General features: G+C 41.1%; 2 protein-coding genes across 3 annotated transcripts in view; one reads left to right on the top strand and one right to left on the bottom strand.

Annotated features, from left to right (window-relative positions):
• Nucleotides 1-5,317, top strand: part of REV1 (REV1 DNA directed polymerase) — a 43,253-nt gene extending 37,936 nt beyond the window's left edge. For both annotated transcript variants that reach the window (XM_079972466.1, XM_079972465.1), the window contains exons 19-23: nucleotides 169-280; nucleotides 398-612; nucleotides 797-947; nucleotides 2,696-2,798; nucleotides 4,676-5,317. In XM_079972466.1, the coding sequence (XP_079828592.1) occupies nucleotides 169-280; nucleotides 398-612; nucleotides 797-947; nucleotides 2,696-2,798; nucleotides 4,676-4,787 (693 nt within the window). In that variant the 3' untranslated portion in view covers nucleotides 4,788-5,317. The remainder of the gene's footprint in view (nucleotides 1-168; nucleotides 281-397; nucleotides 613-796; nucleotides 948-2,695; nucleotides 2,799-4,675) is intronic.
• An 889-nt stretch (nucleotides 5,318-6,206) lies between these two features.
• The window catches only part of EIF5B (eukaryotic translation initiation factor 5B), a 29,497-nt gene continuing 11,573 nt past the window's right edge, over nucleotides 6,207-24,130 (bottom strand). Inside the window, exons 5-24 of the mRNA XM_079972488.1 lie at nucleotides 23,674-23,900; nucleotides 23,354-23,504; nucleotides 22,211-22,306; nucleotides 21,606-21,692; nucleotides 20,352-20,438; nucleotides 19,261-19,559; nucleotides 18,363-18,470; nucleotides 18,014-18,124; nucleotides 17,142-17,209; nucleotides 16,769-16,910; nucleotides 15,568-15,699; nucleotides 14,406-14,588; nucleotides 13,679-13,840; nucleotides 12,947-13,078; nucleotides 11,816-11,947; nucleotides 11,627-11,703; nucleotides 11,374-11,538; nucleotides 10,025-10,163; nucleotides 8,037-8,198; nucleotides 6,207-6,978 (exon numbers count right to left, since the gene is read on the bottom strand). Of these exons, the coding sequence (XP_079828614.1) occupies nucleotides 6,871-6,978; nucleotides 8,037-8,198; nucleotides 10,025-10,163; nucleotides 11,374-11,538; nucleotides 11,627-11,703; nucleotides 11,816-11,947; nucleotides 12,947-13,078; nucleotides 13,679-13,840; nucleotides 14,406-14,588; nucleotides 15,568-15,699; nucleotides 16,769-16,910; nucleotides 17,142-17,209; nucleotides 18,014-18,124; nucleotides 18,363-18,470; nucleotides 19,261-19,559; nucleotides 20,352-20,438; nucleotides 21,606-21,692; nucleotides 22,211-22,306; nucleotides 23,354-23,504; nucleotides 23,674-23,900 (2,768 nt within the window). The 3' untranslated portion in view covers nucleotides 6,207-6,870. The remainder of the gene's footprint in view (nucleotides 6,979-8,036; nucleotides 8,199-10,024; nucleotides 10,164-11,373; nucleotides 11,539-11,626; nucleotides 11,704-11,815; nucleotides 11,948-12,946; nucleotides 13,079-13,678; nucleotides 13,841-14,405; nucleotides 14,589-15,567; nucleotides 15,700-16,768; nucleotides 16,911-17,141; nucleotides 17,210-18,013; nucleotides 18,125-18,362; nucleotides 18,471-19,260; nucleotides 19,560-20,351; nucleotides 20,439-21,605; nucleotides 21,693-22,210; nucleotides 22,307-23,353; nucleotides 23,505-23,673; nucleotides 23,901-24,130) is intronic.

The raw sequence follows: 24,130 nt of genomic DNA, 5'->3' as shown, positions 1-24,130 counted from the left end.
GCCTCATGTTACAAGCGGTTTCCTGTTACGACCGGACGTCCAGAACGGATTAAGTACGTAACCAGAGGTCCCACGGTAATCCATTTCATAAATGAGACAAAGGCAGAAATGTAAACATCAGTGTTATACACCATTGGTATAACCACAGATGGATGTTTCCTTGCTTAGGTGGACCCTGAAGTTTTTGCTGCACTACCATCAGAGTTGCAGGAAGAGCTGAGACAGGCATATGATCAAAGACAGAAACCTATAGGGGCAGTTTTCCAGCAAAGTACCACTGGTAAGTCTGTAGTAGAACTTTGTCAAATAATGTTCACTGTAATGGAAATAACTGGGTGAGGATCATATCTTTAGTCATTGTGTGTTCGATAACTCTCTCTCCCTTTACTCCCATTAGCAAAGAATCCTTTGCCGAACTTGAAGCCTGTTACGAAAAACAAGAAAAGAAGTAGGAAAAAAAACCAGGTCAGCCCAGTAAAAAAGAACCACAGTCCTTTAAAAAACAAGCTCTTTGGGAGCCCTGCAAAAAGTATGGCAATTTCTGTTGGGAGCCCACAAAAATTAATAGATGACTTCTTGAAACAGGAAGGAGGAACCACTGACAACTCTCAGGTAACTTTATCACAAATAAATACAGCATTCAAATATTTTTAAGCTAATGTTTTATTGTTTGTTTGCTTGTCTTGTCATGAGGTTTTTAGTGCTTGAGCTGCTTTTTTAAGGTTTGGATTTGGGAAGATACAGAAGAAAAAAATTCACATGTGCAGTACTGCTTGTGTATTTTGTTCATAAACAGGTGGAATTGGCACAAACCACAGCAAATACTTCCACCCCATCCGTTTCACAGCCACTATTGTATGGCACTACTAAGGCCCCTAATCTAGCTGGAGCTGTTGAATTCAATGATGTAAAAGCCTTACTCAAAGAATGGATTACAACCATAGCAGGTAAGCTGGTAGTTTTTTCATTGAATTGTGTGTGTATGGAAATATTTCCAATGAAAGAAATAGAATTATCATTTGAAAGTCTGAACTGGAAGGCTTTGTCTCTCTACTGGATACCACTAATTGCCATTTGACAGACATCACTGCATATTAGGGACCCCTATTTCTTTCCTTTCAAATACAGTGATACCTCGGTTTTCGAACATCTCCATTGACAAACATTTCAGTTTTTGAACGCTGTAAACCTGGAAGTAAATGCTTCGGTTTTCAAACACGCCTCGGGAGTTTTCCGTATTGAGTTTTCGGTTTTCGAACATTTCAGAACTCAAAACGGTCTCCTGGAACGGATTACGTTCGAAAACCGAGGTACCACTGTATAATTTATTTCAATCATCTTACTGGGGAAAAGTAAGTAATACTGTAGCAGTAATAAGCATGTGCAGCCTTATTCTCTTTGTTGCTTGGGAAAGATGGGCTTTCGTGTGACTCTTCTGTAATGTTCCAAGGGCATTCACATTTCTGAAAGCATCATTTGGGCCCATAGTATCTCCTAAAACCTTGGTTTCAAATTGCATAATGATCAGATATTACAGACCTGAGATGGTTACTGTTTGTAGGAAGCAGTGGCTCCACAAGTGTCTGATAAATCCTACAGTCATCAACAGCTCAAGATTAATAATAGGTAAAATTTTCCATATTGATCTGTGGATAAAGATAGTTTGTCAGGAGTACAGGTGCAGTCTTAATGCTGTGTTCACGCCAAAAGCCAGACAATTCATGATCTAAAGATGAGTTTGCCTGAGGATTGAAGGAGGTTTCACTGAACAACCTTCTCCAAGGGAAAGGCAGAGACAGAACTTTACTTGGCTAAGGAATATTCATATGAGGGCTCTAGTCACAGCAGCAGCAGCCACTGCCAAATAATAGCAGATTATAAATGTGTGCGTCACGCTACCCTTCCTGACTGAAAGCACATTTATTCCTGACCACATCTACTCAGAGGCAAGTCCTGTTGAATTCATCGGTGCTTACTCCTGGGTATGTGGGGTTAAAAGGTAAAAGGTAAAGGTACCCCTGCCCGTAGGGGCCAGTCTTGACAGACTCTGGGGTTGTGCGCCCATCTCACTTAAGAGGCCAGGGGCCAGCGCTGTCCGGAGACACTTCCGGGTCACGTGGCCAGCGTGACATCGCTGCTCTGGCGAGCCAGAGCCGCACACGGAAACGCCGTTTACCTTCCCGCTGGTAAGCGGTCCCTATTTATCTACTTGCACCCGGAGGTGCTTTCGAACTGCTAGGTTGGCAGGCGCTGGGACTGAGCAGCGGGAGCGCACCCCGCCGCAGGGATTCGAACCGCCGACCTTTCGATCGGCAAGTCCTAGGCGCTGAGGCTTTAACCCACAGCGCCACCTGCGTCCCAATGTGGGGTTAGGATTGTATTTATTAGCCCTATGTGAACACACTAGATCCCATGCATTGACTAAAGGAAGAGGAACTACCAATTGTTATTCACAAGAGCTCCAGCGAGGGAAGATCATCCTGGCCTGAACTGGATGGTATCCCTCAAATAGCTCACTTTGTCCTAGCTGGAAAATTGACCTCCCTTTTCTTACTTTTTACCTCCTCTTCCCTTACTTTGTGGGTCTTTTGTAGTACGTAAGGCTAGTGGCAGGACCTGTGTCTCTCTCTTATTGTGAGCCACAATACCACAAGCAGGGTAAAAATGCATTAAATTTTTGTCCATTTCATTTCAGATCCCATGGAGGAAGACATCCTACAAGTTGTGAAGTACTGTACTGATTTGATAGAAGAAAAGGATTTAGAAAAGTTGGATCTGGTCATCAAATATATGAAAAGGTAGCTTAATTTTGGGTCTTACCAATTCACATTTTGTTATAGAACTTTTTATCCATCTGAAAAGGCAATTATGAAAGCTTGACAGAAAAAAGAAGTGTTAATGCTCATTCTATTCATCTGTTCCTTTTCCCAACTAAAGGTCTTTCCATGTGCTTATTGGTTTTTTTGTTGGGCATTTGTTTGTGGCTACTGTATTGAGTTTTCCAGTGTCAAGCTGCCATGGTAGATATGTTCATCAGAACATCAGCAGTGCCATGTCCTTTGTGAACTTTTTGCCTTAAGTTTGAGTTGTAAACAAATACTTCTGACACTCACTAAAAATGCCATTGAAACTAGTTCTTCTCCCCTCCTCCCTAGCATTTTGAAAGCAGCCATGGGCACCCAAGCACCTTCCTCTTCTGTAGCAAAGGGAGGTTCAGAGGGTTCCCAGTTGGCAGCAGCTGAGTTGGGCCACTGCTGCACTGCAGTGGCAAAGGAAGTGCACTCATACATTCTTGTATAGGCTTGCCATTTAGTGCTTCTTTCTGCAGCAAAAGAGATTTCCATCTGCCAACCCATGGTGGCTGATTCCCATTGGGACTGGGAAGGTAGGGACCCCAACAGTATGTGGATCTAGAATCATTGACAGGCAGAACTATAGCCAATGACAGGTGGAGCCAGGTAATGTTTGTCCCCATAGCTCTTGCCCTGCATGGGCAACACTGAGACCGAGGAGGAAGCCAATAGGCAGTGCTGCGCTATGGACTAGTAAGAAAGAAGGCAAGCAGGTGGGCGGGGGTGGCTGAGGGCAGACTGAGGTTGGCTGGGCCATTCCCCAGTAGCCCTAATGAACCACCCTCCACTGTTGCCAACCATTTAAAAAAAAAACCATAGGCAGTGAAAGAAGTTGAACCCCTCATGCAAAGCCCTACCAAATAAGAAGTGGGTGCCTTTGTGTTCCTTCTGTTTGTTTTTTTTAAAATTTATACTATTCCCCTCCCTTGGGGATAATAGGAAAGAAACGAACTCCAAGGCTAGTATAGTTCACTCTCTGGGAGGCTTTTCGGGGTGCCTGTGTTGGGACTGGGAAGACATTGGGTCCTTCGGATTCAAGCTTTCTCCTGGCACATCCCTTTCCACAGTAGTGAGATGGCAATCTGGCATTGGATCATCCTCTGAAGGCAGAGCGCTTTGTCTTGACTCTCTTGGAAGGGAGAGCAAACACTTGCTTTGCCTATGAATCATCCTCCAAGAGACCATAGGATTGCTGGATTGTATTTATGGTTGTTTCAGTGGTATTCAGTTCTGTATGTGCATGTGCATTTTTCATTTGAGGGGAATTGCAGGGTGCAGTGTTAGGGAGGAATGGAATGCTCTATCTAATCTTGGCAGACAAGAGACTGAAGTTGGTGGTACGGTTAGGAAAGGAAAATGGGTAATGTCATCCTACCTCATGGCTGTGAACCAACCAAGCACAGCCAGGCTCCCCACTAGAGGTGAGGGAACAGACAAGGAGATAGGCAGAAAGACTTCAACTTCTGATACTTACCATCATCCAACCAGAGCTTGAACAGCTCAGCCCTGGAAAAATCTATCTGGGGGGTGGGATCTGCAGCTGCTCCTTCCCCCAGCAGCTCCTTAGTGTGGGCAAACTTTCCTTGTAGTGGAAGGAACATTGCAAAATGGCATTGTTAACTGGGTTTGAAACCACCTCAGTTACTCATTTCTCTTCTGTGAAATGGCTATATTTATTGCCCATGGGAGTCTTATACGTTTCCAAATAGATACTTGGCCCCAAAAGGTTGGTGACTCTTGGCTATTGCACCTTCTCCCCTCTTTGCAAAAGCTATGAAAATGTGGATCAGTTTCTAAGAGTAGACATGTTTCCCCCCCTACAGGCTAATGCAGCAGTCCGTGGAATCGGTTTGGAACATGGCGTTTGACTTCATTCTTGACAACGTTCAAGTGGTTTTGCAACAAACTTATGGAAGCACATTGAAAGTTATCTGAACTGATTTTATAGGAAGGATGTGGCGAGAGCCTGGAGCCCTCTGGTAGCTGTGCCATAAGTGCTTGTGAGGTATTTGCAAAGTGCATGATAGTAAAGCTAAGTTTTTATAAGTTGACTTTTTTTTAAAGAAGAAAGTGTTTTGTACATTTCCTTTCAAGAAAGTGCCAAAATTTGTCAGTATTGCATGTAAATAACTGTGTTCAAATTCTTTTATTGTAGTATAGAATCTATTTACAAAATGTTGGTTTATAAAAGTTTTATGGATTTTTACAGTGAAGTGTTTACAGTTGTTTAATAAAGAACTGTATGTAATTTGTACAGATTCTATTGTCTTAGTGCTCCAGTTCTATTAGAGGTAACTCTCTGAGAAAGTTATTCAAGCAACTGTTAACTCAATAATGCGATAAAATAGCATTAATGTTTAAACATTTATATATTCCACTTCTATCCATTCAAGCTTACAGACACCATACAGTGGCAAACATACCTGTTTAAAGTGGTGGTATGACAGAAATACAGTTCTTTTAAAGACTCTTTCATCCTCATAACCTTTTTCCAAAGTATGTTTGTTTGCATAGTGACTTTAGGAGCAGACAAGGAGTTTCTAGGTGTTGCTTCTACTGTGTTGACTAAAGGCAGTGCTCTCTTCCAGTTTCATGTAAGAATTCCAGCAAATTTCAACATCCTAATGATCACAGCTTATTTCCTTTTATTTAGTGATTCTGCTATTAAAAGCCCAGTGAAGTATTTGAAGGCTGCATGTGAAAGAGGCTAAAGATACGCAGTGAGATATGGCACAGTGTTCTTTAACATAACAGTTGTATCCACTGTGGTGCCCTCCCATTATCCCAGACTTACTGGCTGTGTTGTTGTGGAAAGGATGCTGTTGGCTTATCTGACTAGTAGATATTGGGGGCCAGTGAGGAACTGGGAAGAAGGGACTGAAGTGGGAAATTCTACCTTCCCTTCCACTCACCCATGAGTGACTGCATCCCTGCAGTTACAAGGGTGAGGGGACACACATGGTTGAGTGTTTGCAATTAGATACCCACAAACCCCTACCCCTTCTTGGTTATGTTTAGCTTTAAAGTTTTCAGCCTAGTCAGGCTGGGATACTGTCATAGATTAAGCTCCCAATTGTTCCTTAGTTGCATGTAGGATCCCGTCAAGATCTGCCTTGCTTGCACCATCCTAAAGGTGATTGAGACTGTGGTTATATACACACTTACCCAATAATAAGTCCCCCTGAATTCAGTAGCTATAAATACTGGATTGCAGTGTCCCTTACCAGATACTGCAAACAGCTCTACAAGAACTGATCAGTTAAGACAAGACTGCAGCAGTATATATAGTATTAAGTTGCAGCTGAACAAATTATTAGGATCAGCCACTGGTAACAATTTAACTTGACAGTTAAACATGTTGCATGCTGTGCTGCCTTTATTAGAAGGTAATTTAACAGGATAATGTCCATTTTCCTTTATTTTGCAGGTCAACATTATTACAGTTTGACAAACTGTGCAAGCAAAGGCAGCCAACTATGCTTTACATCATTGTTTCACACAAAGCAAACACAGATACCCAATTACCTAATTTTTCTACCTTAAAAAATTCCTATAGGCACAAAGCAGAAAGAATGTTGAAAAATCAAGGGGCAAAAAGAGGTATGCATAAATAAACAATTCTTACATCAAAAAAAGTCCAAGAATCACAACCTCTGCAGGAATTTGGTCAATCAAATACTGCAGCACTGATCTTACCAAGTATAAAAGTGAAAGTTGAGTTCTGTCATAAAAAATTATTTTTTTATTTCAGATGAGAGATCTGGGAAGGGCAAACTTTAAAACAGTAGCCAGTATAAAGGGGAGGACAGTGGGGGCACAGGCACATTGGAGCCACAGGGACATGTAAATTGACCACTGTCAAACCAGTGAAAGTTACTTGGTTTCTCATGGAAAACATTTTATCCACCTATTTTCCCCCAGATGTTAATCAACAGCACATTCATTATAATCTGCTGTTGGTGATTTTTGTAATAGGAATTGTGGGTTTATGCTAGCTTGCCCATTGCTTAAAAGAACTTCATATGATTTCAAATACTTTCTTTAGCTCCACAATAAGCTGCCAGTCAGACTTTTGCATTTCATCTCTGAACCAGTTTTTCAGGGCATCAATGGACTGACGACTAATCTGCAGATAGAACACAAAATACACATTGTGATAACACAAATGAATAAGCAGCTTCAAGAAAGGTCTTCATGCATGTTTCTCCCTCTCAGACATGTCAAGGGCAAATTAACCTTGCTAACTAGGCAGATTTGAGCAAACCACTTTTAGTACTCAAAGACATGCCTGATCATAAGTGAGCTACTTAAGGTCAGATAAGTCCTGGTAGCACATAAATGAGATGTTTTGTGCAACTACATCCTTCTGGACAGAACAGACAAGCAAGAATCAACTATGCTGCATATTTACAGTAGCATATATGCTAAATACAATCAATGGTTTACCATCAATATTTAATAAATACATATCTCATCACGAAAAGACTTGTTTATCCTAAAACAGGGGATAACAAGACAGCTAACAATTTGAAACTTGTAATATTCAGAATTACATAACTAGAGGCTGACAAGCAGCAAACTCAAAACACCAAAGACACTTTGATATGCAGTGCCTCTAAAACAACAGAGGATACAGAATGAATCTGTCCCAGGACAGCTTTGCCACAGGCAAAGAAGAAGGCATCCTAAGATCACCACAACTCTTCTGATGGAAGGATGTAAAGGTTATGAAAGCTCTAGCCCTCTAGCTAATGCTGCACTGCAACTCGCTTTACCTACCTCTAAACTTCTATAACAATTTCATCAGTGTAAAATTGCAGGTGGATTGAATGTTGGTTTGATTCTCTAATCTGTTTAGCCATACTGAGAATGCCGTAAATAAGCACTTTGGGGTGCATGTCACTGCTACGAACCTGTGTGCTCATTCCGCATGTCCATGAAACTAAGCTTATGCAACTAAACACGCTTACAAGGACAACACTCTACTTCAAAAGAAAAAGCCAATTGTTAAAAGTGCACTGAAGCATGATTTACCATGGCTAGCTCATTCCTTTTCAGAAAAGGGAGCAGCTGGTGCACCACCAGAAGCTGCTAAACGCACACACAGGGTTGCTCCTTGATGTCCACAACATGTGACTCTTTTGAAGAATGCGAGCCCATCCCACCCACAACATAAGCACCTACCTTGCTGACAAGTATATCTGTTGCTTCAAAGTGGCGCCCAAACATTTTAGGTGCTTCACCGGGAATAGGTTCTATTTTCACGCAGACTTCTTGACCTTTTTTTGCAACATCCACTTGTTTGTGATTTATTTCAATACTTGTAACTATTCCAATATCAATGAACTGCAACAGAAACACAGGACATTTTAGAGCTCTTAAGTTTTATTAGCAACCTAACTAATTTATAGAAACACACAGCTAGGAGGATTAGAGTAGACACAGTAAATAAACTTGGCTGCTGCTAGAAATCTATATACAATCATAACAAATCAATATGCCAATCTTCTATTGGCTCATCTAGCATAATATGAATGAGATTCTACAATAGAAGATTACAATATGGATTCTTACATTACCCTCCAGAACTAAGGGAGCCATAGCAATATTAACAAGACCATAATGGAGACGCCTGTACAGAGGTTCCTACTCACACCAGTATTAATTCCTGAGGATTGTTGCTGGCAAGGGGGTCTCCTCCCAGGCTTGAGTCACCTTGTGGCCTGCTACACCTACCAGGCCTTGTTTCTAGGAGTACATGGGTGGAATTCAACATGGCATATGATGAATGTTCTATATGTGCAAGCATTTTCACTTGCCAGTTGGAACATACCTGTCTGCTTTGAGCCAATTTTGGAGGGCGCAGGGGGAGGAGAGGGGCAGAAAGCCCCTTTTACACAAGTAGAATTCCATGTTTGGGGCTTTTGCTGACTGGGCTTGTCAAGTGAAAACTACCCTATAATCTCTACATTTCCACGACAATGCAAGTTCAAGAACACAGCTCCTAAGTTGTTTAAAGCTACTATAGCTATGACTGTATTTAAGAGATAAAATTCTAAACTGCTATATACAAGTTTTCTCTCTACTGTGAATAAAAAATGCTGTTTTATGATGTAATACTGATTATGATTTAAAACAAGAGTTGGGTAATCTGTGGACCTCAGACATAGCGAAACACCCACCACCACTGGCAAAGCGGTATGGGCTGAAAACATTTTAGTCAATAGGTGGTCAGTTTTAGATTAGGCAAGTTGTTAAGTACCATATTTTTCGCTCGATAACACGCACCCGACCATAACACGCTCTGCTTCTCTCCCTCCCCCCCCCCCCACGCTTAGCGACCTGAATTTTTTTCCTGCTATTTCCAGCAAAGCGGGAGGAGAGCGATACAGAGAGCCTGCTTGCTTTAAAGGAGCCCACCAGACAGGAGCCGCTCTGCTTCTCTCCCTCCTCCCCCCCCCTTAGCGAGCTGAAAATCTTTTCTGCTATTTCCAGCAAAGCGGGAGGAGAGCGATACAGAGAGCCTGCTTGCTTTAAAGGAGCCAACCGGACAGGAGCCGCTTACACTTGTGTAAGCGGCTCCTCTCCCCTCCCGCTTTGCTCCTTTAAAGAAGCAGGCACTCTGTCCCTCTCTCCTCCCCATTCAGCGGCTCTTCTCCCACTGGAAACCATGGAGGAGGGAAGCATTCGCTCCGTAACACGCACAGACATTTCCCCTTACTTTCTGGGAGGAAAAAACTGCGTGTTATGGAGCGAAAACTACGGTAGGTATTTGAATTGGCTCCACCATTACTCATGCATTTAATTATTTCAGAAAATATTTAGGTCTTGTCAAATTTAAGATTCAGAACTGCAAGGCTACATTCACTGCACTACGTACGTGTTTGTTTTCTCTAACTGTTAATGCTGGAAGGTTACTATGCACAACACTTGCTCCTGGCAGAAATGGGAAATATGCTGATCATGCTGGCTGGGGCTGATGGGTGTCGTTAGTGTAATAACATTTGGAGGGACACAGGTCACCCATTCCTGCTTTATAGTTATTCCATATGGTAAGTTAAGACTATACTAATATTAAGAGAGGCAGAGTAAAGAGAGCAAATATCCTGACTCTGGCCAGTACACAGCCTGCCATCTGTTAAGACTCAGTTTAAGAAAATAGAAATACTCACATTTTTGCTAGGTACACACATGGGCGTTCCTTGTTTTACCTGACCGGCTTCCACAATGACTCCCATCACTATAGGATCTCGAGAATTAAAAATAAACTGAGGAAGTATTTTCATCTTACAAGGAAATACTGCTATATGCCTATAGGGGGGAAAAACAATTGTTCAACACTTGACCTGAAAATCACTTGTAAACATGCACATTGAAATACCCGTATTATTTTAGCGGCGCCTAACTTGGAGTAACCTTCACTAAGAGGAACACCCTCTCTTAATGTCATGTCTAGTTTAGTTCCCAACCCACAGAAAGTCCCCAAAACTAACAGGTTTTGGTAAAGACAAGTAAAACATGGATACAGATAACTTTTTAAAGTAGTAGCCATGATGTACATGTAAAAACGTGGTAAGCTGCTCTTATTAGCCCATAAAGCATCCATTCTACACATTATATCTGCACCTGGTATATGCAAGAATCCTCCTTAACACTTGGCAGGGTACTAAACAACCAGGCATCTTCCGTTGTTCAACTGTATGGGTTACCTGTAATCTTTTGCAAAGTGCTAAGGAGGAGAATTTTACCATCTGTGTGCCAAATGACTGCATACAGCCACCCACTATGGTTAGCCATTCTACAAATCAGCCCTTGCTTCGAAGTTTATTTGGATTATGATATGAAAAAGCTCCATACATAGATCACAGACTCATGGAGTTAGAAGAGTTCCTGAGGGTCATCTAGTCCAACCCCCTGCAATGCAGGAATATGCAGCTGTCTCATAAGGGGATATTCAGCACCATGCTCTGACCAACTGAGCTATCCAGCAGGAGTCTATGTGTATACTATTTGCTGGACTGGGAAGTGGATCCAATGGCACAACCAATGCACATCTCAGTAATGCGTACAGTTGTACCTCGGGTTACAAACACCTCAGGTTACAAACACTTTGGTTACAGACTCCGCTAACCTGGAAGTAGTAAAATGGGTAAAATGCTATTTCTTTCTTACGGTTCAGAATTTTTATTTTTCTTGCATTAGAGATCTTCATAACTTAATGTATATATTCAAGTACTTATATCATTGATAGAGCTCCCTGGTGGTTTTCCTCACTTTTTTGCCAGCTGCAGTTCCTTACAACATGCCAAACTGCTCCCTTCTAAGCACTAGTAGGTGTACAGAAACTCCATGCATAGTTCTTTGAATCCTGTCCTATATACAGTTGGTCCCTAGCTTTAAAAAAAGTAGCTCAGAAAATGACTTTAAAAATTATTCAGTTTCAGATACTAACAAGCCCTTCTCATAATCTTCACGTACATCTTGAAACAGAGCAAAAAATAAACACAAGAATGCTACTTACTTGAATTCTTCCTGCTTCTGTTTTTTATAGTCTTGTCTATACTTTGTGAAAGCATCAAATAAGTGATAAATAATTTCTGCACTAAAGATTCTAACTCCTAAACTATCAGCCATTTCCTGAGCATCTCGTTCAATCCTCACATCAAATGCCAAGATAACTGCATACCTAAGAGACAAAATAAAGGATGAGGAAGAGGACAGGAATTTGATTATACAAATAGTAACAGTAATGTATATTTTAAAAAGCTACATACTGAGGATCATGTTCCAACATAACCGATGCCTTCATAACATCCTTTCTATGGACAGGGCCTATATTAATTCCAGCATACTGTCAGGAAATGGGAGGAAAAGTCCGATTAATCTCTGTTTTCAATTCCGTAATATGCTTCAATTCAGAGCACAGCAATTTAAGACCGTAAAGTAGAAAATTGGATACTTACTGGCACTTCTGATGTTTTCAGAAATTCAAGTAAGGCTTCCAAAGAACCCAGAGTAGATGCCTGCACATAAACACCTTTCTCTTCTAACTTTATGGCATTCAGCGTTTGTTTCAATTCGTGTATTAATTCATCCTTTTAATGTAAAAAAATAGCACATCTTAAGAGATCTCACTTAGCTTGTCAAGTTTCACAGATCATCTGGACAGTACAAGTAGAATCCCAATATCTTCATCAGCCCTATGCGGCACAATGTACAATATAACTATGTATAGCTTATATCTCAAACATGATTTATAGCTTCAGATCTGTGGATCACAGCATTGGAAGTTAAAGCTTTCTTCATGCCTTGAAGTGGCAGTATATGAAGCAAACCCTTAACAGCTAAGCCTACCACATCACTGCAAACAAGGTTTAGACAGAAATGCCACAAATCAAACTCCAAGTCATCCCTCTCAATCCCTGGAGCAGACAGTTCACTGCGCACACTTAGTAGTTATCACTGTGTCCCAGGAAAGAACAGATGGTCAGAAGCAATTGGGGAAACTCCAGAAGTACAATAAATGAATTCAAGTAGCTTTGGCGAGTTTGAAAGCAGATAATTTTAAACACGCAGCATGTTCACGGCCTGCAAGAGCATGCTGCAATACCTAAAAGTTCAGCACGGATTCCAGTTTAATTCTTGCACAATTCTAAAGGATGCAGAATCACATCTGAGGTATGCAAGTTTTTTAATTCTACGTAGAACCTGAATAGTTAATAGCTTACCCAGAAGATGGAGCAGCATGTACCTTACAGCAATCTACTGTTCAAAACACAGGTATTCCGTCTATTAAGAACAATCATTATTTCTCATAAGGCATGACCCTGCCTGCATATTCATAAACTAAAGCTGGCTCAACAATGTTTCTGTCCGTATTTTCCCTATTACTGGTTTATTTTACTTTTACTCTTTGAATCAAAGAGGTATGCTTTCTTCTACCTGGAAATAAAAGTCTGACTTCTCTCCTTGAAAAAGTTGTTATTCTGATGATGAAGCTCCAAGCAGCATAGTCCTCATACAGCCTAATGAGAGTCATTCACACTGAGATTTCCTAGCTATTTTCATTCTGAGAGAGATCATGTATGCCTAACCTTAAGAACCGGAATTTCATCTTCTTTGTAAGCTACAAGTAGGGGTAAACCAGCCAATGTTTTCTCCAAATCCTTTCCAAGAATCTTCACTCCTTGAGCAGCAGCAACTTCTTTGTGTTTTTCATATTGATTCTAAGGAGAGATAAAGATGTACAATGTAACTCTGTATAGCTTATATCTCAGATATTATTTCCAGCTTCAGATTTGTGGATCATACCTTCAAGAAAGCTCAAGGCCCGAAAAAAGTAAGTTGTGGCCTTGGCAGAAAAAATATTACAATGCTGCACTTAGATATGACCATTAAAGCAAAAATATATGGAGTGTATAGCTATGAGAATGGTTTTGTATTACATTACATATTTTATATTCATATAAATATATCACAAGCTCAAAAGGCCTACAACATTACAACAGTTGTGTATATACTCTCAATTTGCATGCCTTATTCTGCCCTCAGAATTTAAGGGTGTTATTTTTGCTAACAGCAGTACACTGGCAAACCACATGACTAAAAATGGATAAAACAACAGGAGGCGATTGGACACAAAAGCTCCACCTCCCTTCAGTGATCCTGATCCTGCAAAGGGCAATTTCTGTGAAGAAATAATAGTGTTATTTTGTATTATTTTCCAGAAAGGTGAGGGAGAGCATGGACTGCCAAGCATTTCTGCTGAATAGCGTTAGGCATCAGTAGTTAATTTGAGGATGTGTTTCCACACGCTGCTTGCCTACCTTCACTCGAAGTTCTTTCATAGGTGGAGGTAACAGAAGGCCTCTTATCTGCGTTACAATGGGACCTTCTACTCCAGGAACTATAATGGTATCACCTTCTCTCAAGCGGCCATTAATCAAAATGACATCTATTGTGGTACCCATACCAGGAAGTGCTTTGACCTAAGAGACAGAAGACAGTCAAATCATTTCTCTCCAAAGGCCACAAGCAGACAGCCTTGAACAGGCACACACATCATGCTCCCAAAAATTATCTTTTGAATTTTCCTCCTTAGTTGATTTTCTCAGTAACCTGCCTTTCATCTCCTCACTTTAGATGACAGTGAGTCAAACAACTTTTCTTCAAGGAAAAAAAAAAAATCTCCGTCGACTCCCCACCCCGCTGCCCCAGATCTCAGACTCCCAATTTACATCAACTCTGTCTGCTTTGCTTCTCCAACCCCACAGAAGTGCTCTTCTCTCCCTGCTGTCTGTTTCCTTCCCCCTCCTGGCAGGAAAGGCTTTTGCAAGGTGTACACTCCTACACTCATAAAGCTCTCTTCTTTGCCTGCTCAGGCAGGGAGGAGACCAAATGTAAATTTGGTGGAAGGTGCAACATGGGCACCTGTGCCAGATGCATGAAAGGGCTCTGAGGGTTTCATCTATAGCCCATGGGCTGCAGGTTATCCACATGCAACAAAAAGAATGTTTCCTTTCAATCCAGATCAAAAGATGCATATCAAATTACCTCCATAACTTGGGCTCTCAGCTCTTCACAGTGTGCCAGTCTCTTGTTTAACATGTTTTGCGTCAATTCAACAAGAAGAGCTATTAGACTTCCCATGCCATCCCCAGTGTGAGCAGAGGTAGGAACCAGAGAGACAAATGTGCGGGGATCTTTATTTTCGTAGTACAAGGCAGCATTCAGGCCCTAAAACCACAAGCATAGCATTAGGGGAAGGAGCAATCTGGTACAAATAAAAGGGCAGGAAAACACTGAACACTATTCGACCAAATATCAAACTTTTATTAACAATTTTTAAATAAATATTATACTGTATGAGAAAGAGTATAAACACCAGGTAGCATCTATATAAAAATACCCTGAACCCGCTTCCAGAACACATATGACATGATGCAGCTACCTCTCTTTCTTCAAATCCCCTCTCAAAATTCATCTCCCTGAAACCCTTCCGTACTGACCAATATTTTTCTCGAACCACATATAATCAAGGTCAAACAACCTCACTCCCCCCCCCCCCGCACCAGATGCTGCCAATTTGAGAGAGGAAAGCCAGTCCTTGACAAGTGAGAGGAATCCAATCTTTCCTCCAAACTCAGGAGCGATATGGGATGTGTGATTTGCCCTGCTCCCTCCCTAGCTCCAGAGTCTAAGATTTGTTTGGGCTCTGTGCTTGCCACGCTTAAACGGAGAGCCATAACAATCCTTTATCTCTGGGCAGGAGTGAGGAGATGGAAGCATATCAGCTTGCCTCTGCTCTGGACAGTTCCTCCAAGTGCTCCCTCAGGTGCAGAAGAAGAGAAGGCAAAAGACCACCTTCTCCTCCTGGAGACAGGGGGTAAGAAATGTGGACTTGCCTCTGCACACAATAGGTACCCTCCAGCAGGTGCCAGTGTAAAAGCACATGCTTCAGTCTCTCATCTCTAGAAAGAAGCTTGGAGGAGAATCCTTCTCTCCAGCTCCAAGCATAGAGCTGGAAAAAAGAGAAGAAGATATTCTGCTAACCTCATGCCACATTTGTGAGGCACAAGAGATGGTCTTGGGAGAGTCAATACATTTTTGGTTGGCTAGTAAGGCAGCAGCAAAAAATTGGGAGCCTTTGCATGTCTCCCCACTACCAAAATACATGTTAAATACTAACAGAAGCAATGATAGTAATTCAGCTGACCTGCTGTGCAAACTCCACTATGATAGCTTTTGCACGTTCCTCAAATTCGTCCTTTGTGTTTTTTTTCTGCTTCTTCAAAGTGGCAGCTACATCTGTGTCGGGACTCTTTTTCCAGTCATATAACCTATCGATCTTGAAAATCAGATCAGAATCAGAACCAGACAGAATCAAAAACATCTCTGTGATTGATTGATTGATTGATTGATTGAATGAATGTTATGCTACTCAGGAGGAGCCATGGAAGTCAACAGCAACTGTAGGGAATCTACAAGCAAATGTCATTATTATTTATACCTCGCTTTTTTCCCTGCCAGGGACTCAAGGTGACTTACAGATAAAAATAAGAGACAAAATAAACATTTATGAAGTATCTAGAGGAGTCATATCACCCCAGAGAGCCATCTGCCCCTAAATGCACAGCTTCCTTGCACATACAGGGTTCCCCCCTTTTTTAAATGAAGAAAGCTGCTCTTTCCAAGCAAAGAAATGTCAATGTGAATCAGATCCAACCATTGGAAGTCATGGAAATGCTATTCAAGATGGGTAATTTCAATGAAACTCTCATGCCTGGAAACAATTACATAATAATTTTATTATTTATATCCTGCCCATCTGACTGGGTTACCCCAGCCACTGAGTGACTTCTGACATACATAAAAACGCAATGAAACATTACACAATAACCTCTAGGTTCCTATGCATCCTAGCTGCAAGATTTGAAGGGTGGGAGACCTCTGCCCCCCAAAAAAACATTATTTTCAATAATGGCAAGCTTCACAACAGGAGTGAAGTGAGGATGAAAGCTCTTCCCTTTCTAAAATTCAAGGATAAACTTGCAAAGCAAGCAGACTTAACAGGATTTGCTCCTGAAGGAGAGTCCCTTGATAGAACAAACATTTAGCACTCAATTGGCATAAATATTTTTAAATAGTAAAAGACACACATATTAAAAAAAACCAAAAAGGCATTTGGAAATGGCCATTAGGCCCGATGCCTGAACATCAGCCTGAGCAACAGCTGCTGGGGAACAGCAGAAGGAGTGGTATATTGCATTCATGTTCTGCCTGGGGACTTCCCAGAGGCATCTAGATTGCCACTGTTGAAAGTAAGAGGTTGGACTAGCTAGGCCTTTGGACAGATCTAGCAGGGCTCTTCTTAGGATCTTATGGCAGAATCAGTAAGACTGTAAAAGTCATCTTACCTTGTTGAGTGCCACAATAAATGGGCATTTTTTAGACTTCAGCAGGTTTATGGATTCAATGGTCTGGGGCTCCAAACCATGCATGATATCAACTACAAGAATTGCAATATCACATAGTGAGCTTCCTCGATTTCGGAGATTGCTGCAACATTGAGGAGGAAAGGTAGACTCAATAAGTAAGGGCAAAAGATAGAGAGAATTGCCAGGAACAGGCAGCTGTTCTAAAGAAAATTCTATCATGTAGAAGTGTTTGGCAAAACTATTAGAAATGAAAACAAAAGGCACACAGAACATTATCTAACTAATTTCTACTTGTATAGATGTATTCAAACATTATATGGTAAACTCCCAGATATAAATATTGCAAACTTACCTGAAAGACTCATGTCCTGGAGTATCAATGATCAGCATTCCTGGAATCTTGACCGTCTCTCTGTCAAACTAACATTACGAAATATTGGCTACCTTGAAACTTATGCAAACCAAAGCTTTGATAATGTATATAGCCTCAGCAATAATTTTGAACTTTAGCCATGGTTCTTACATAATATATGTAAGAAATCCATCCTCAATCTACATAATCATAGTACTTTTTTAAAGAAAAACAACTTGCATCACTAAGTTTTCATTAACTTGCTGCAGCTCCTCTTCTAGAGCAGAGGCTAACAGCTTTCAGTGCAAAGTGCTGCAATGGAAAAAGGACAGGGATGGCCAAACTTGGCCCTCCAGATTTTTTGGGACTACAATTCCAATCATCCCTGACCACTGGTCCTGTTAGCTAGGGATGATGGAAGTTGTAATCCCAAAACATCTGGAAGGCCAAGATTGACCATAGGAAGACAAGGCCTTGCCCCCATTTGAGCTTTCTAGCTAGACTTATGGCGCAACAGTATGTGAGCACAGGAGGCAAGATAATATCTGAAACCTACTGCCTTTCTGAACAGCTATGGATCTGAGAAGCCCCCACTAACATAGGAGGCAACTCCAGCTCACAAAAATGATGGGCAACAAAGTAGCCAACCATGAACCTCAACTTTAAGGTACTGATGTTGCAAATGTAGATGTTTCCAGCCAATAAAGGTATTTGTCGAATAGGTCCATTCTAAATAAAGGACAAACACAAGCCCAAACTGCACCAGCTTCCAACAAGAGATGTGGAGCAGAGGAGAGGTCCCTAGAAATAATATAATTCAATGATTCCTTCTAAAAGCACATCAACGGAGTTCTGAGAAAGCTCTTACTTACAGTCTTCACCATCTTTGCTTGTTCATTGATGGCCTCAAGGGGGACATTAGTTGCACCAATCTGCTGAGTGATGCCTCCTGCTTCGCTGTCTTGTACATGGGTATGGCGGAGCTGCATGAAACAAAACAAAAAAAGCAGAATAACTGGGGGGGGGGGGAGCAAGAATGACGACCTGGATGAGCTGATTAATATATGCTTTGAAAGGGCACGGGTGACAGTTTCGCATCAAGCAATTTTAAGCGGTCCCAAGTTACTACAAAATTTCAGGCTTAAGTAGAAGCAGGCAGTTAACTTGTTAGCTAACTAGCAGAGAAAGCTTGTTATTTCGTGAAACCCACCTGCGCCTTACCTTATCTAGAATTTTAGTCTTCCCTGTATCTACATGTCCAAGTACACAAATAACAGGTGCTCGTAGTATCTCAGTATTCACATTTTTACTGTTTTCAACACGACGTTTCTAGAATTAAGAACAAACAATGTCAACTAAAGTCAAAAGGAAAAAGAAATGAAGACAGTTCAACAGGAAAGCAACTCAATTTTGAGTGTTCAAAATTATGCCGAAGAGTCCTTACCCCTAACACAAATATATAATTGTAAACAGAGAAAAAAGGATTGAACACTGTTTCCAGCTAAATACTATTCCTAGTTGGCACATTAAGCAGACATTTACAGTTTACCTGATTACAGGACATCTACACCAAAAGGCAGTAGTCCTAGGCTGAAACTCAGAATCCTCATGATCACGGTGAAAAAAACCGTGGAAATCTGCTTTTGCCAGTTCCCAACAGAAGCTCTTACACATATGGCCATATACACAACTGGGTAATTTGACCCTGTCTAATGTTGCTACTAAAGCAAAGTAGCTACATGTAACCTGTCCCATGGTCTCTGGCCAATGTGGCCACAGACATGAGGAAGATTACATCTTGGACAACTTAATGAAGCCTATTCTAAAAAAAATCATGATAAACTAGTGAGTGTAATTTATCTGGGCACAGGTGCACCCTGGAAACTCAACAGAAGCTACAAAGTTCCACAATTTTGACATTTGCTTTCAGCTGTAAACGCTTCCTTCTCCTTAACAATTTGTGCAAGATTGTGTATCCTCACCAAAGAAGCAAAGATATGGAAAAGGTTTCAAAGGAACACTGAAGTAAGCAAGAGAGAGAGCGAGAGAGCAATAAAGGGAGCATCTTTTGTTCAGAATGAATCGTATTAACTACATGAGAAAGATTGTGACCAAATACCTCAATTCGCCGTTTAGCTTTATCATAGGAACGTTCTTCTTTAGAGCGATCATCATCTGAATCATCTTCTGAATCAGAGCTTAGTTCTTTACTTAGCTTTTTCTCTGCAGATTGTTTTCCAGCAGCTTGGGGCTCAGATTCCCTTTCATCTGAAGTCTTCTCATCTTCTTCACCTTCACTTCCTTCACTTTCTCCGTCTTCATACTCTTCACTCTCATCTTCTTCGTCATCGCCGTCTCCATCTCCATCGTCGTCCACATCATTTTGCTCCTTGACTTCAATGCGGACTGTTTTTCTCTCTGATGACAGGAGATGCAAATTTTAAAAGGCTACTTCTACCTGGGTTCTATTCTGATACAGCTACCTGTGTACAGAACTGCAGTTCCACATATTACAATGCAAACACAGACAGACCTGCACTGAATTTCAGTACTATTTCCCTTGACCGGCAAAATCAATAAGGGAGGTATAGGTGTTTCAAAAAGTGAAGCTGTGGCATACCCCATTATTGACTTTATATATTTATTTATACTGAAGAATTTCTTGTTCGAAACAGAAACATAGTAAGCTTTTGACCCAACTTTCCCCCAAGTCCTCCTTGTCCACAGTCATACTGCTAAGTGAATTCATTTAAACCAGCCTCTCTCAACCTGCGGGTCCCCAGATGTTGTTGAACTACAACTCCCATCACCCCTAGCTAGCAAGGCCAGAGCTCAGGGATGATGGGAGTTGTAGTCCAACAACATCTGGGGACCCACAGGTTGAGAACCGCTAATTAAACGAACAAGGAAGGTTGGTTTCAAACTTATTTTTATTGGCTGACTGATAGGAACATGCGCTTCATGCTTTTAGCGCGCGGGGGGGGGGGGGGTACTACAGAGATAGTGGCTGAAAACCCTGTAAACCCAATAACCAAGCGGATCACACAACAGTTTAAAGGACTTAGTCGAGCTGAAGTATGGTTCTGAACATACTGTGCAATGTTTGTTCACTCATTTCAACTCTGTGAGAGAAGTGCTATGCTTTGAACAAAAAGAAGCAGAGGTCTCAGGCCTAGGTGGTGGTCCATTCCTTTTCCAAAAGACACTTACCCTTCTCTCTCTCTTCGTCGCTGACCATGGCTTCCCAGTCATCTAATCCTGTATCTTCAGGCTCCTCTTCCTCCCTTTCTTCTGAAACTAAAAAGCAACTGGTTTCATAACAGGTTTTATTATTATTTTAGGATAATGTATCAATATGTTTACACAGAGGAGGTACTGGGCTGGACAGTAACTTGAATTAGCCAGATGTTCTACCATTGGCTTAATATAAACACTGAGTACCCTCAACAGACGTGCCAACTTGCCCCTCATGATTTAGGGGGCCAGCACACACGCCACACAACGTGCTGATGTGTCACACGCATGACATGCAACTTGCGCGTGTGGCGTGAGCATGTCACTGTGGAATACTGAGGGTGTGGCCCAGATGGTGCCCCTGACCCTCAAAGTTGGCTCCCAAAGCTGGTTTAACTGGCCTGACATTAGGTTTAAGAAAAAGAATTATTATTATTATTATTATTATTATTATTATTATTATTAGAAGTCTGGTTCTATGCTTTAGGATCAAGGATTCTCAAACTGTGGTCTGGGTACCACCAAAGGCCAACAAGCTTCATTCAGGTGGTATGTGGTTACACAGCCTGTCCATGGATTTGTGGTTGAAGAGAAGAGATGGCACATATGCCACATGAAATATTTATATTGATATCTAATTGTATATTCATTGTTGGTGTTTTAAATTAAATAATGTTTTATTGTATTGTGATTTTAATTCTATGGGCCTACTGTCACCTAGTAGCATCATTTCATCATGTAGCCTCAGTGGGAGATGGGACACAGGGCTCGTCCAATCAGCCAAAACACCAGTTCCATCAGGCAACTCTCTGCCTCTGAACTGTTTCTATGGCTGCTGGTCATTGTAAGAGCTACTATTTAAGAACTGGTGAATGAGCTTGCTTTTTTCCTCTCCCCTACCTGTCCCATTTCTCTTGCCTGCTGTGCTTTTTCGACTGTAAGCCTGAAGGCAGGGCCTCTTGTTTTAATTAGTAGTATGTAAGCCGCCCAGAGAGCCATTTTGGCTGAAATGTGGGGTTCAAATGCTCTAAATAAATAAATAAAATATAAATTTAAATCATGTGGCCTCTAGCTCAGTGCTTTACAATTTCTACAACATGGGGGCGGGGGGAATCATTAAGTGGCTTGCTACAACTCTCAGCAATTTTCAACTGGTCCATGAGCAAGGGGAAAGTTTGGGAATTACTGCTTTAGATAAAAGCAACATGGAATACCTGATTTAATACTGACCTGGATTTGCTGGAAGAATGATCTCTTCTTTTACTGGTGTAACTGGTTCTACAGCTTCTTCAGTTGGGGAAGTCAACTCTATAATTTCTAAAATTACAAGAGAAAATTACTACAGCTTTGCTGTAGTAAGAAGGCCAACCACAAAGATGCGTTGTATTTGCCCAGAACAAAACTACTGCAACTGTAAGTACATTACTGGTCCTGCAAAATTCATCTCTCAAAATAAATACACTGTAATTAAAGGTCTCTTGACTCTTACTAGCATACAATTCCTCCCAGTCTTCAGTGTATACAATACTGAGAAAAGAACCAATCACTGCCAGTCTAACATGAAGTTTTGGGGAATTCGGTCTATAAAGTCTTGTTAACAAAGTCTGATTAGAGAAAATTCAGGGTTCTTGATACAAATTCTTTTTTTAAAAGTCAGTCAAGAATTCCACTGGCTTTTAAATATGCAGCCCCAAAGATACACAGGAATACCATATTTTCTCTGTGATACCATAAAGGGGAGGGTGCTTCAAAACATAGTAGACAGGAAGGGCTGACATTATGTTTGCCTTTTTTAATCTTTATTTTTAAAAGTACTACAGAAACAATATTCTTACCTTCTTTGTTTTCCTGCTGCTGTTGCTTCTTTTTCTTTTTGTCTTCATATATTGGCCTTTTCTTTGGCACAGAATCTTTGGATGGCACCTCAACACCTGCCAAGTAGCAACAAAAACATTTATTTTTATTATTACTAAAATTTAATGTAACACTGAAATGCAATCCATTTGGTGACCTGCAGCTGGATTTGTGAATGAACACAGGATAATGCAGGGGGATAACAGAATCATAGAGTTGGAAGGGACCCCTAGGGTCATCTAGTCCAACTCCCTGCAATGCAGTAATCTCAAGTAGAGCAGTTAACATTGTGCCCTCCAGAATTTGTTGAACTAGAATCATCCCTGGCTGTTGACCAGGGACATTGATTACACACTGGGTAAATGTTTGAACATCTTGACCCAAACAAGCCTTGGCACTGATTGAGTTAAGGGAAGTAACTGAGGGCTCCCAAGCCTTCAAGCTGTTTGCAGGGGATAAGAAATTTGTCACAGGATAATGAGCAAGGTGTTTCCCACACTATGTCCATGCCACAACAGAATAAAGAGCCTCAGAAAACATTTCTAAATCATTATGGTTTCAAACCCTAATTGGCTTTCATAGGTCAGCTCTTCTGCAAAGACACTCAAGACAAGTCAACTAACATCATCATTTTTTAATGAACCATTTTTTTCTGCAGTCCACCTCCACTGAAGGACTCTGGAGAATTTTTATGCAAATAACTTAATTTGCTAGTTTTAAAGTAATAATACTAAGGTGGGTGCTTTTAAAATATTTCAGTTGTTATGACTTACAGATGTGCAGCTTAAGTCAAAGCATGTTTATTCAGAAGTCAGTCATACTTAGTTCGATAAAAGTTAGCTCCAAGGGTGCATAGGATTGCAGTGTCAGGAAGCTAGTATCTTATAAAAGAGGACAGGTTCATAGGACCACCTGAAATTGGGTGGTTTGGAGTTTGCATTTACTTCTAAATAAAGACTCCTGCTCATGTTTAACTCTCTTCTCCAGATGCCGAAAACAAAATTGCAGATAAGAGCCCATTGTTTAATTCCTCCTCAGCTTCCAAAAACTGGCAAAGACTCTACAGCATTTTTGTCTACATACAGGAAAGTAGTTAGAAGGTTAGTGTGCATCGCAATCCTTACCCTGAGCTTGCAGTAGTTTAAGAGTAGCCTCTGCTCTGGCTCTAGCTTCTTTCTGAGATTTAGTTAAAAGCTTCCCCTCCTTCTTCAATCGCTCTTTTCTCTCCTTTTCTTTTTGTTTCTTCCTTTCCTTTCTTTCTTGCTCCAAGCGTTCCTATAAAGAAGCAAATATTCATACACAATGCTTTCCAGAACGCATAGAATAGCCATTCCTTGGCAGCAGGCTCCCCTTTAACAGGGCTGCAATCTCTTTTCAAAGTCAAAAGCATACAGGTGTGGGCCTCCATTATCCTTTCCCCTTCCTATATGAATACAAGCAGTACCTCTTCTTGACGCTTGGCTTCCAGCTCTTCCAGTCGTTTTATCCGTTCCTCTTCCTCCCTCTTTGCCCTTTCCTCTTCCTCTTTCAGCTTAGCCAAGGCTTCTTGCATTGCTTTAACTGTGGCCTTACTTGGACCTTTTTTCTTCTCTTTTTCTTTTTCTTCTTTCTCCCCTTTCTTTTTCTTTTTATCTTTCTCTTTCTTCTTTTTCTCTCCTTCATTGTCATCGCCTAAACAAGAAAGTCAGTTATCCATTTGCAGAATTTAAAAACAAAGAAAACTAAAGAGAAAATCAACAAAATGTAGGGGTGCCACTGACCCTTTAGGAGCATGAAAAGCCCTCTGCATGCATTCTAGGCTCTCGGGGTCCCTCCAGACTGTCACAATTTTGTGAAGGGATTCAAGCACATACTGGAAATTTAGGTTTGTGTAAAGTGTATTAAAGTGCTCTGAAGTGCAC

The sequence above is a fragment of the Podarcis cretensis genome (genome assembly GCF_951804945.1).
Source record: "Podarcis cretensis genome assembly, chromosome: 4".
In the NCBI taxonomy this organism is placed as follows: domain Eukaryota; kingdom Metazoa; phylum Chordata; class Lepidosauria; order Squamata; family Lacertidae; genus Podarcis; species Podarcis cretensis.
Note: the sequence above shows the minus strand (reverse complement) of the source record. Positions and strands in the feature narration are given on the sequence as shown.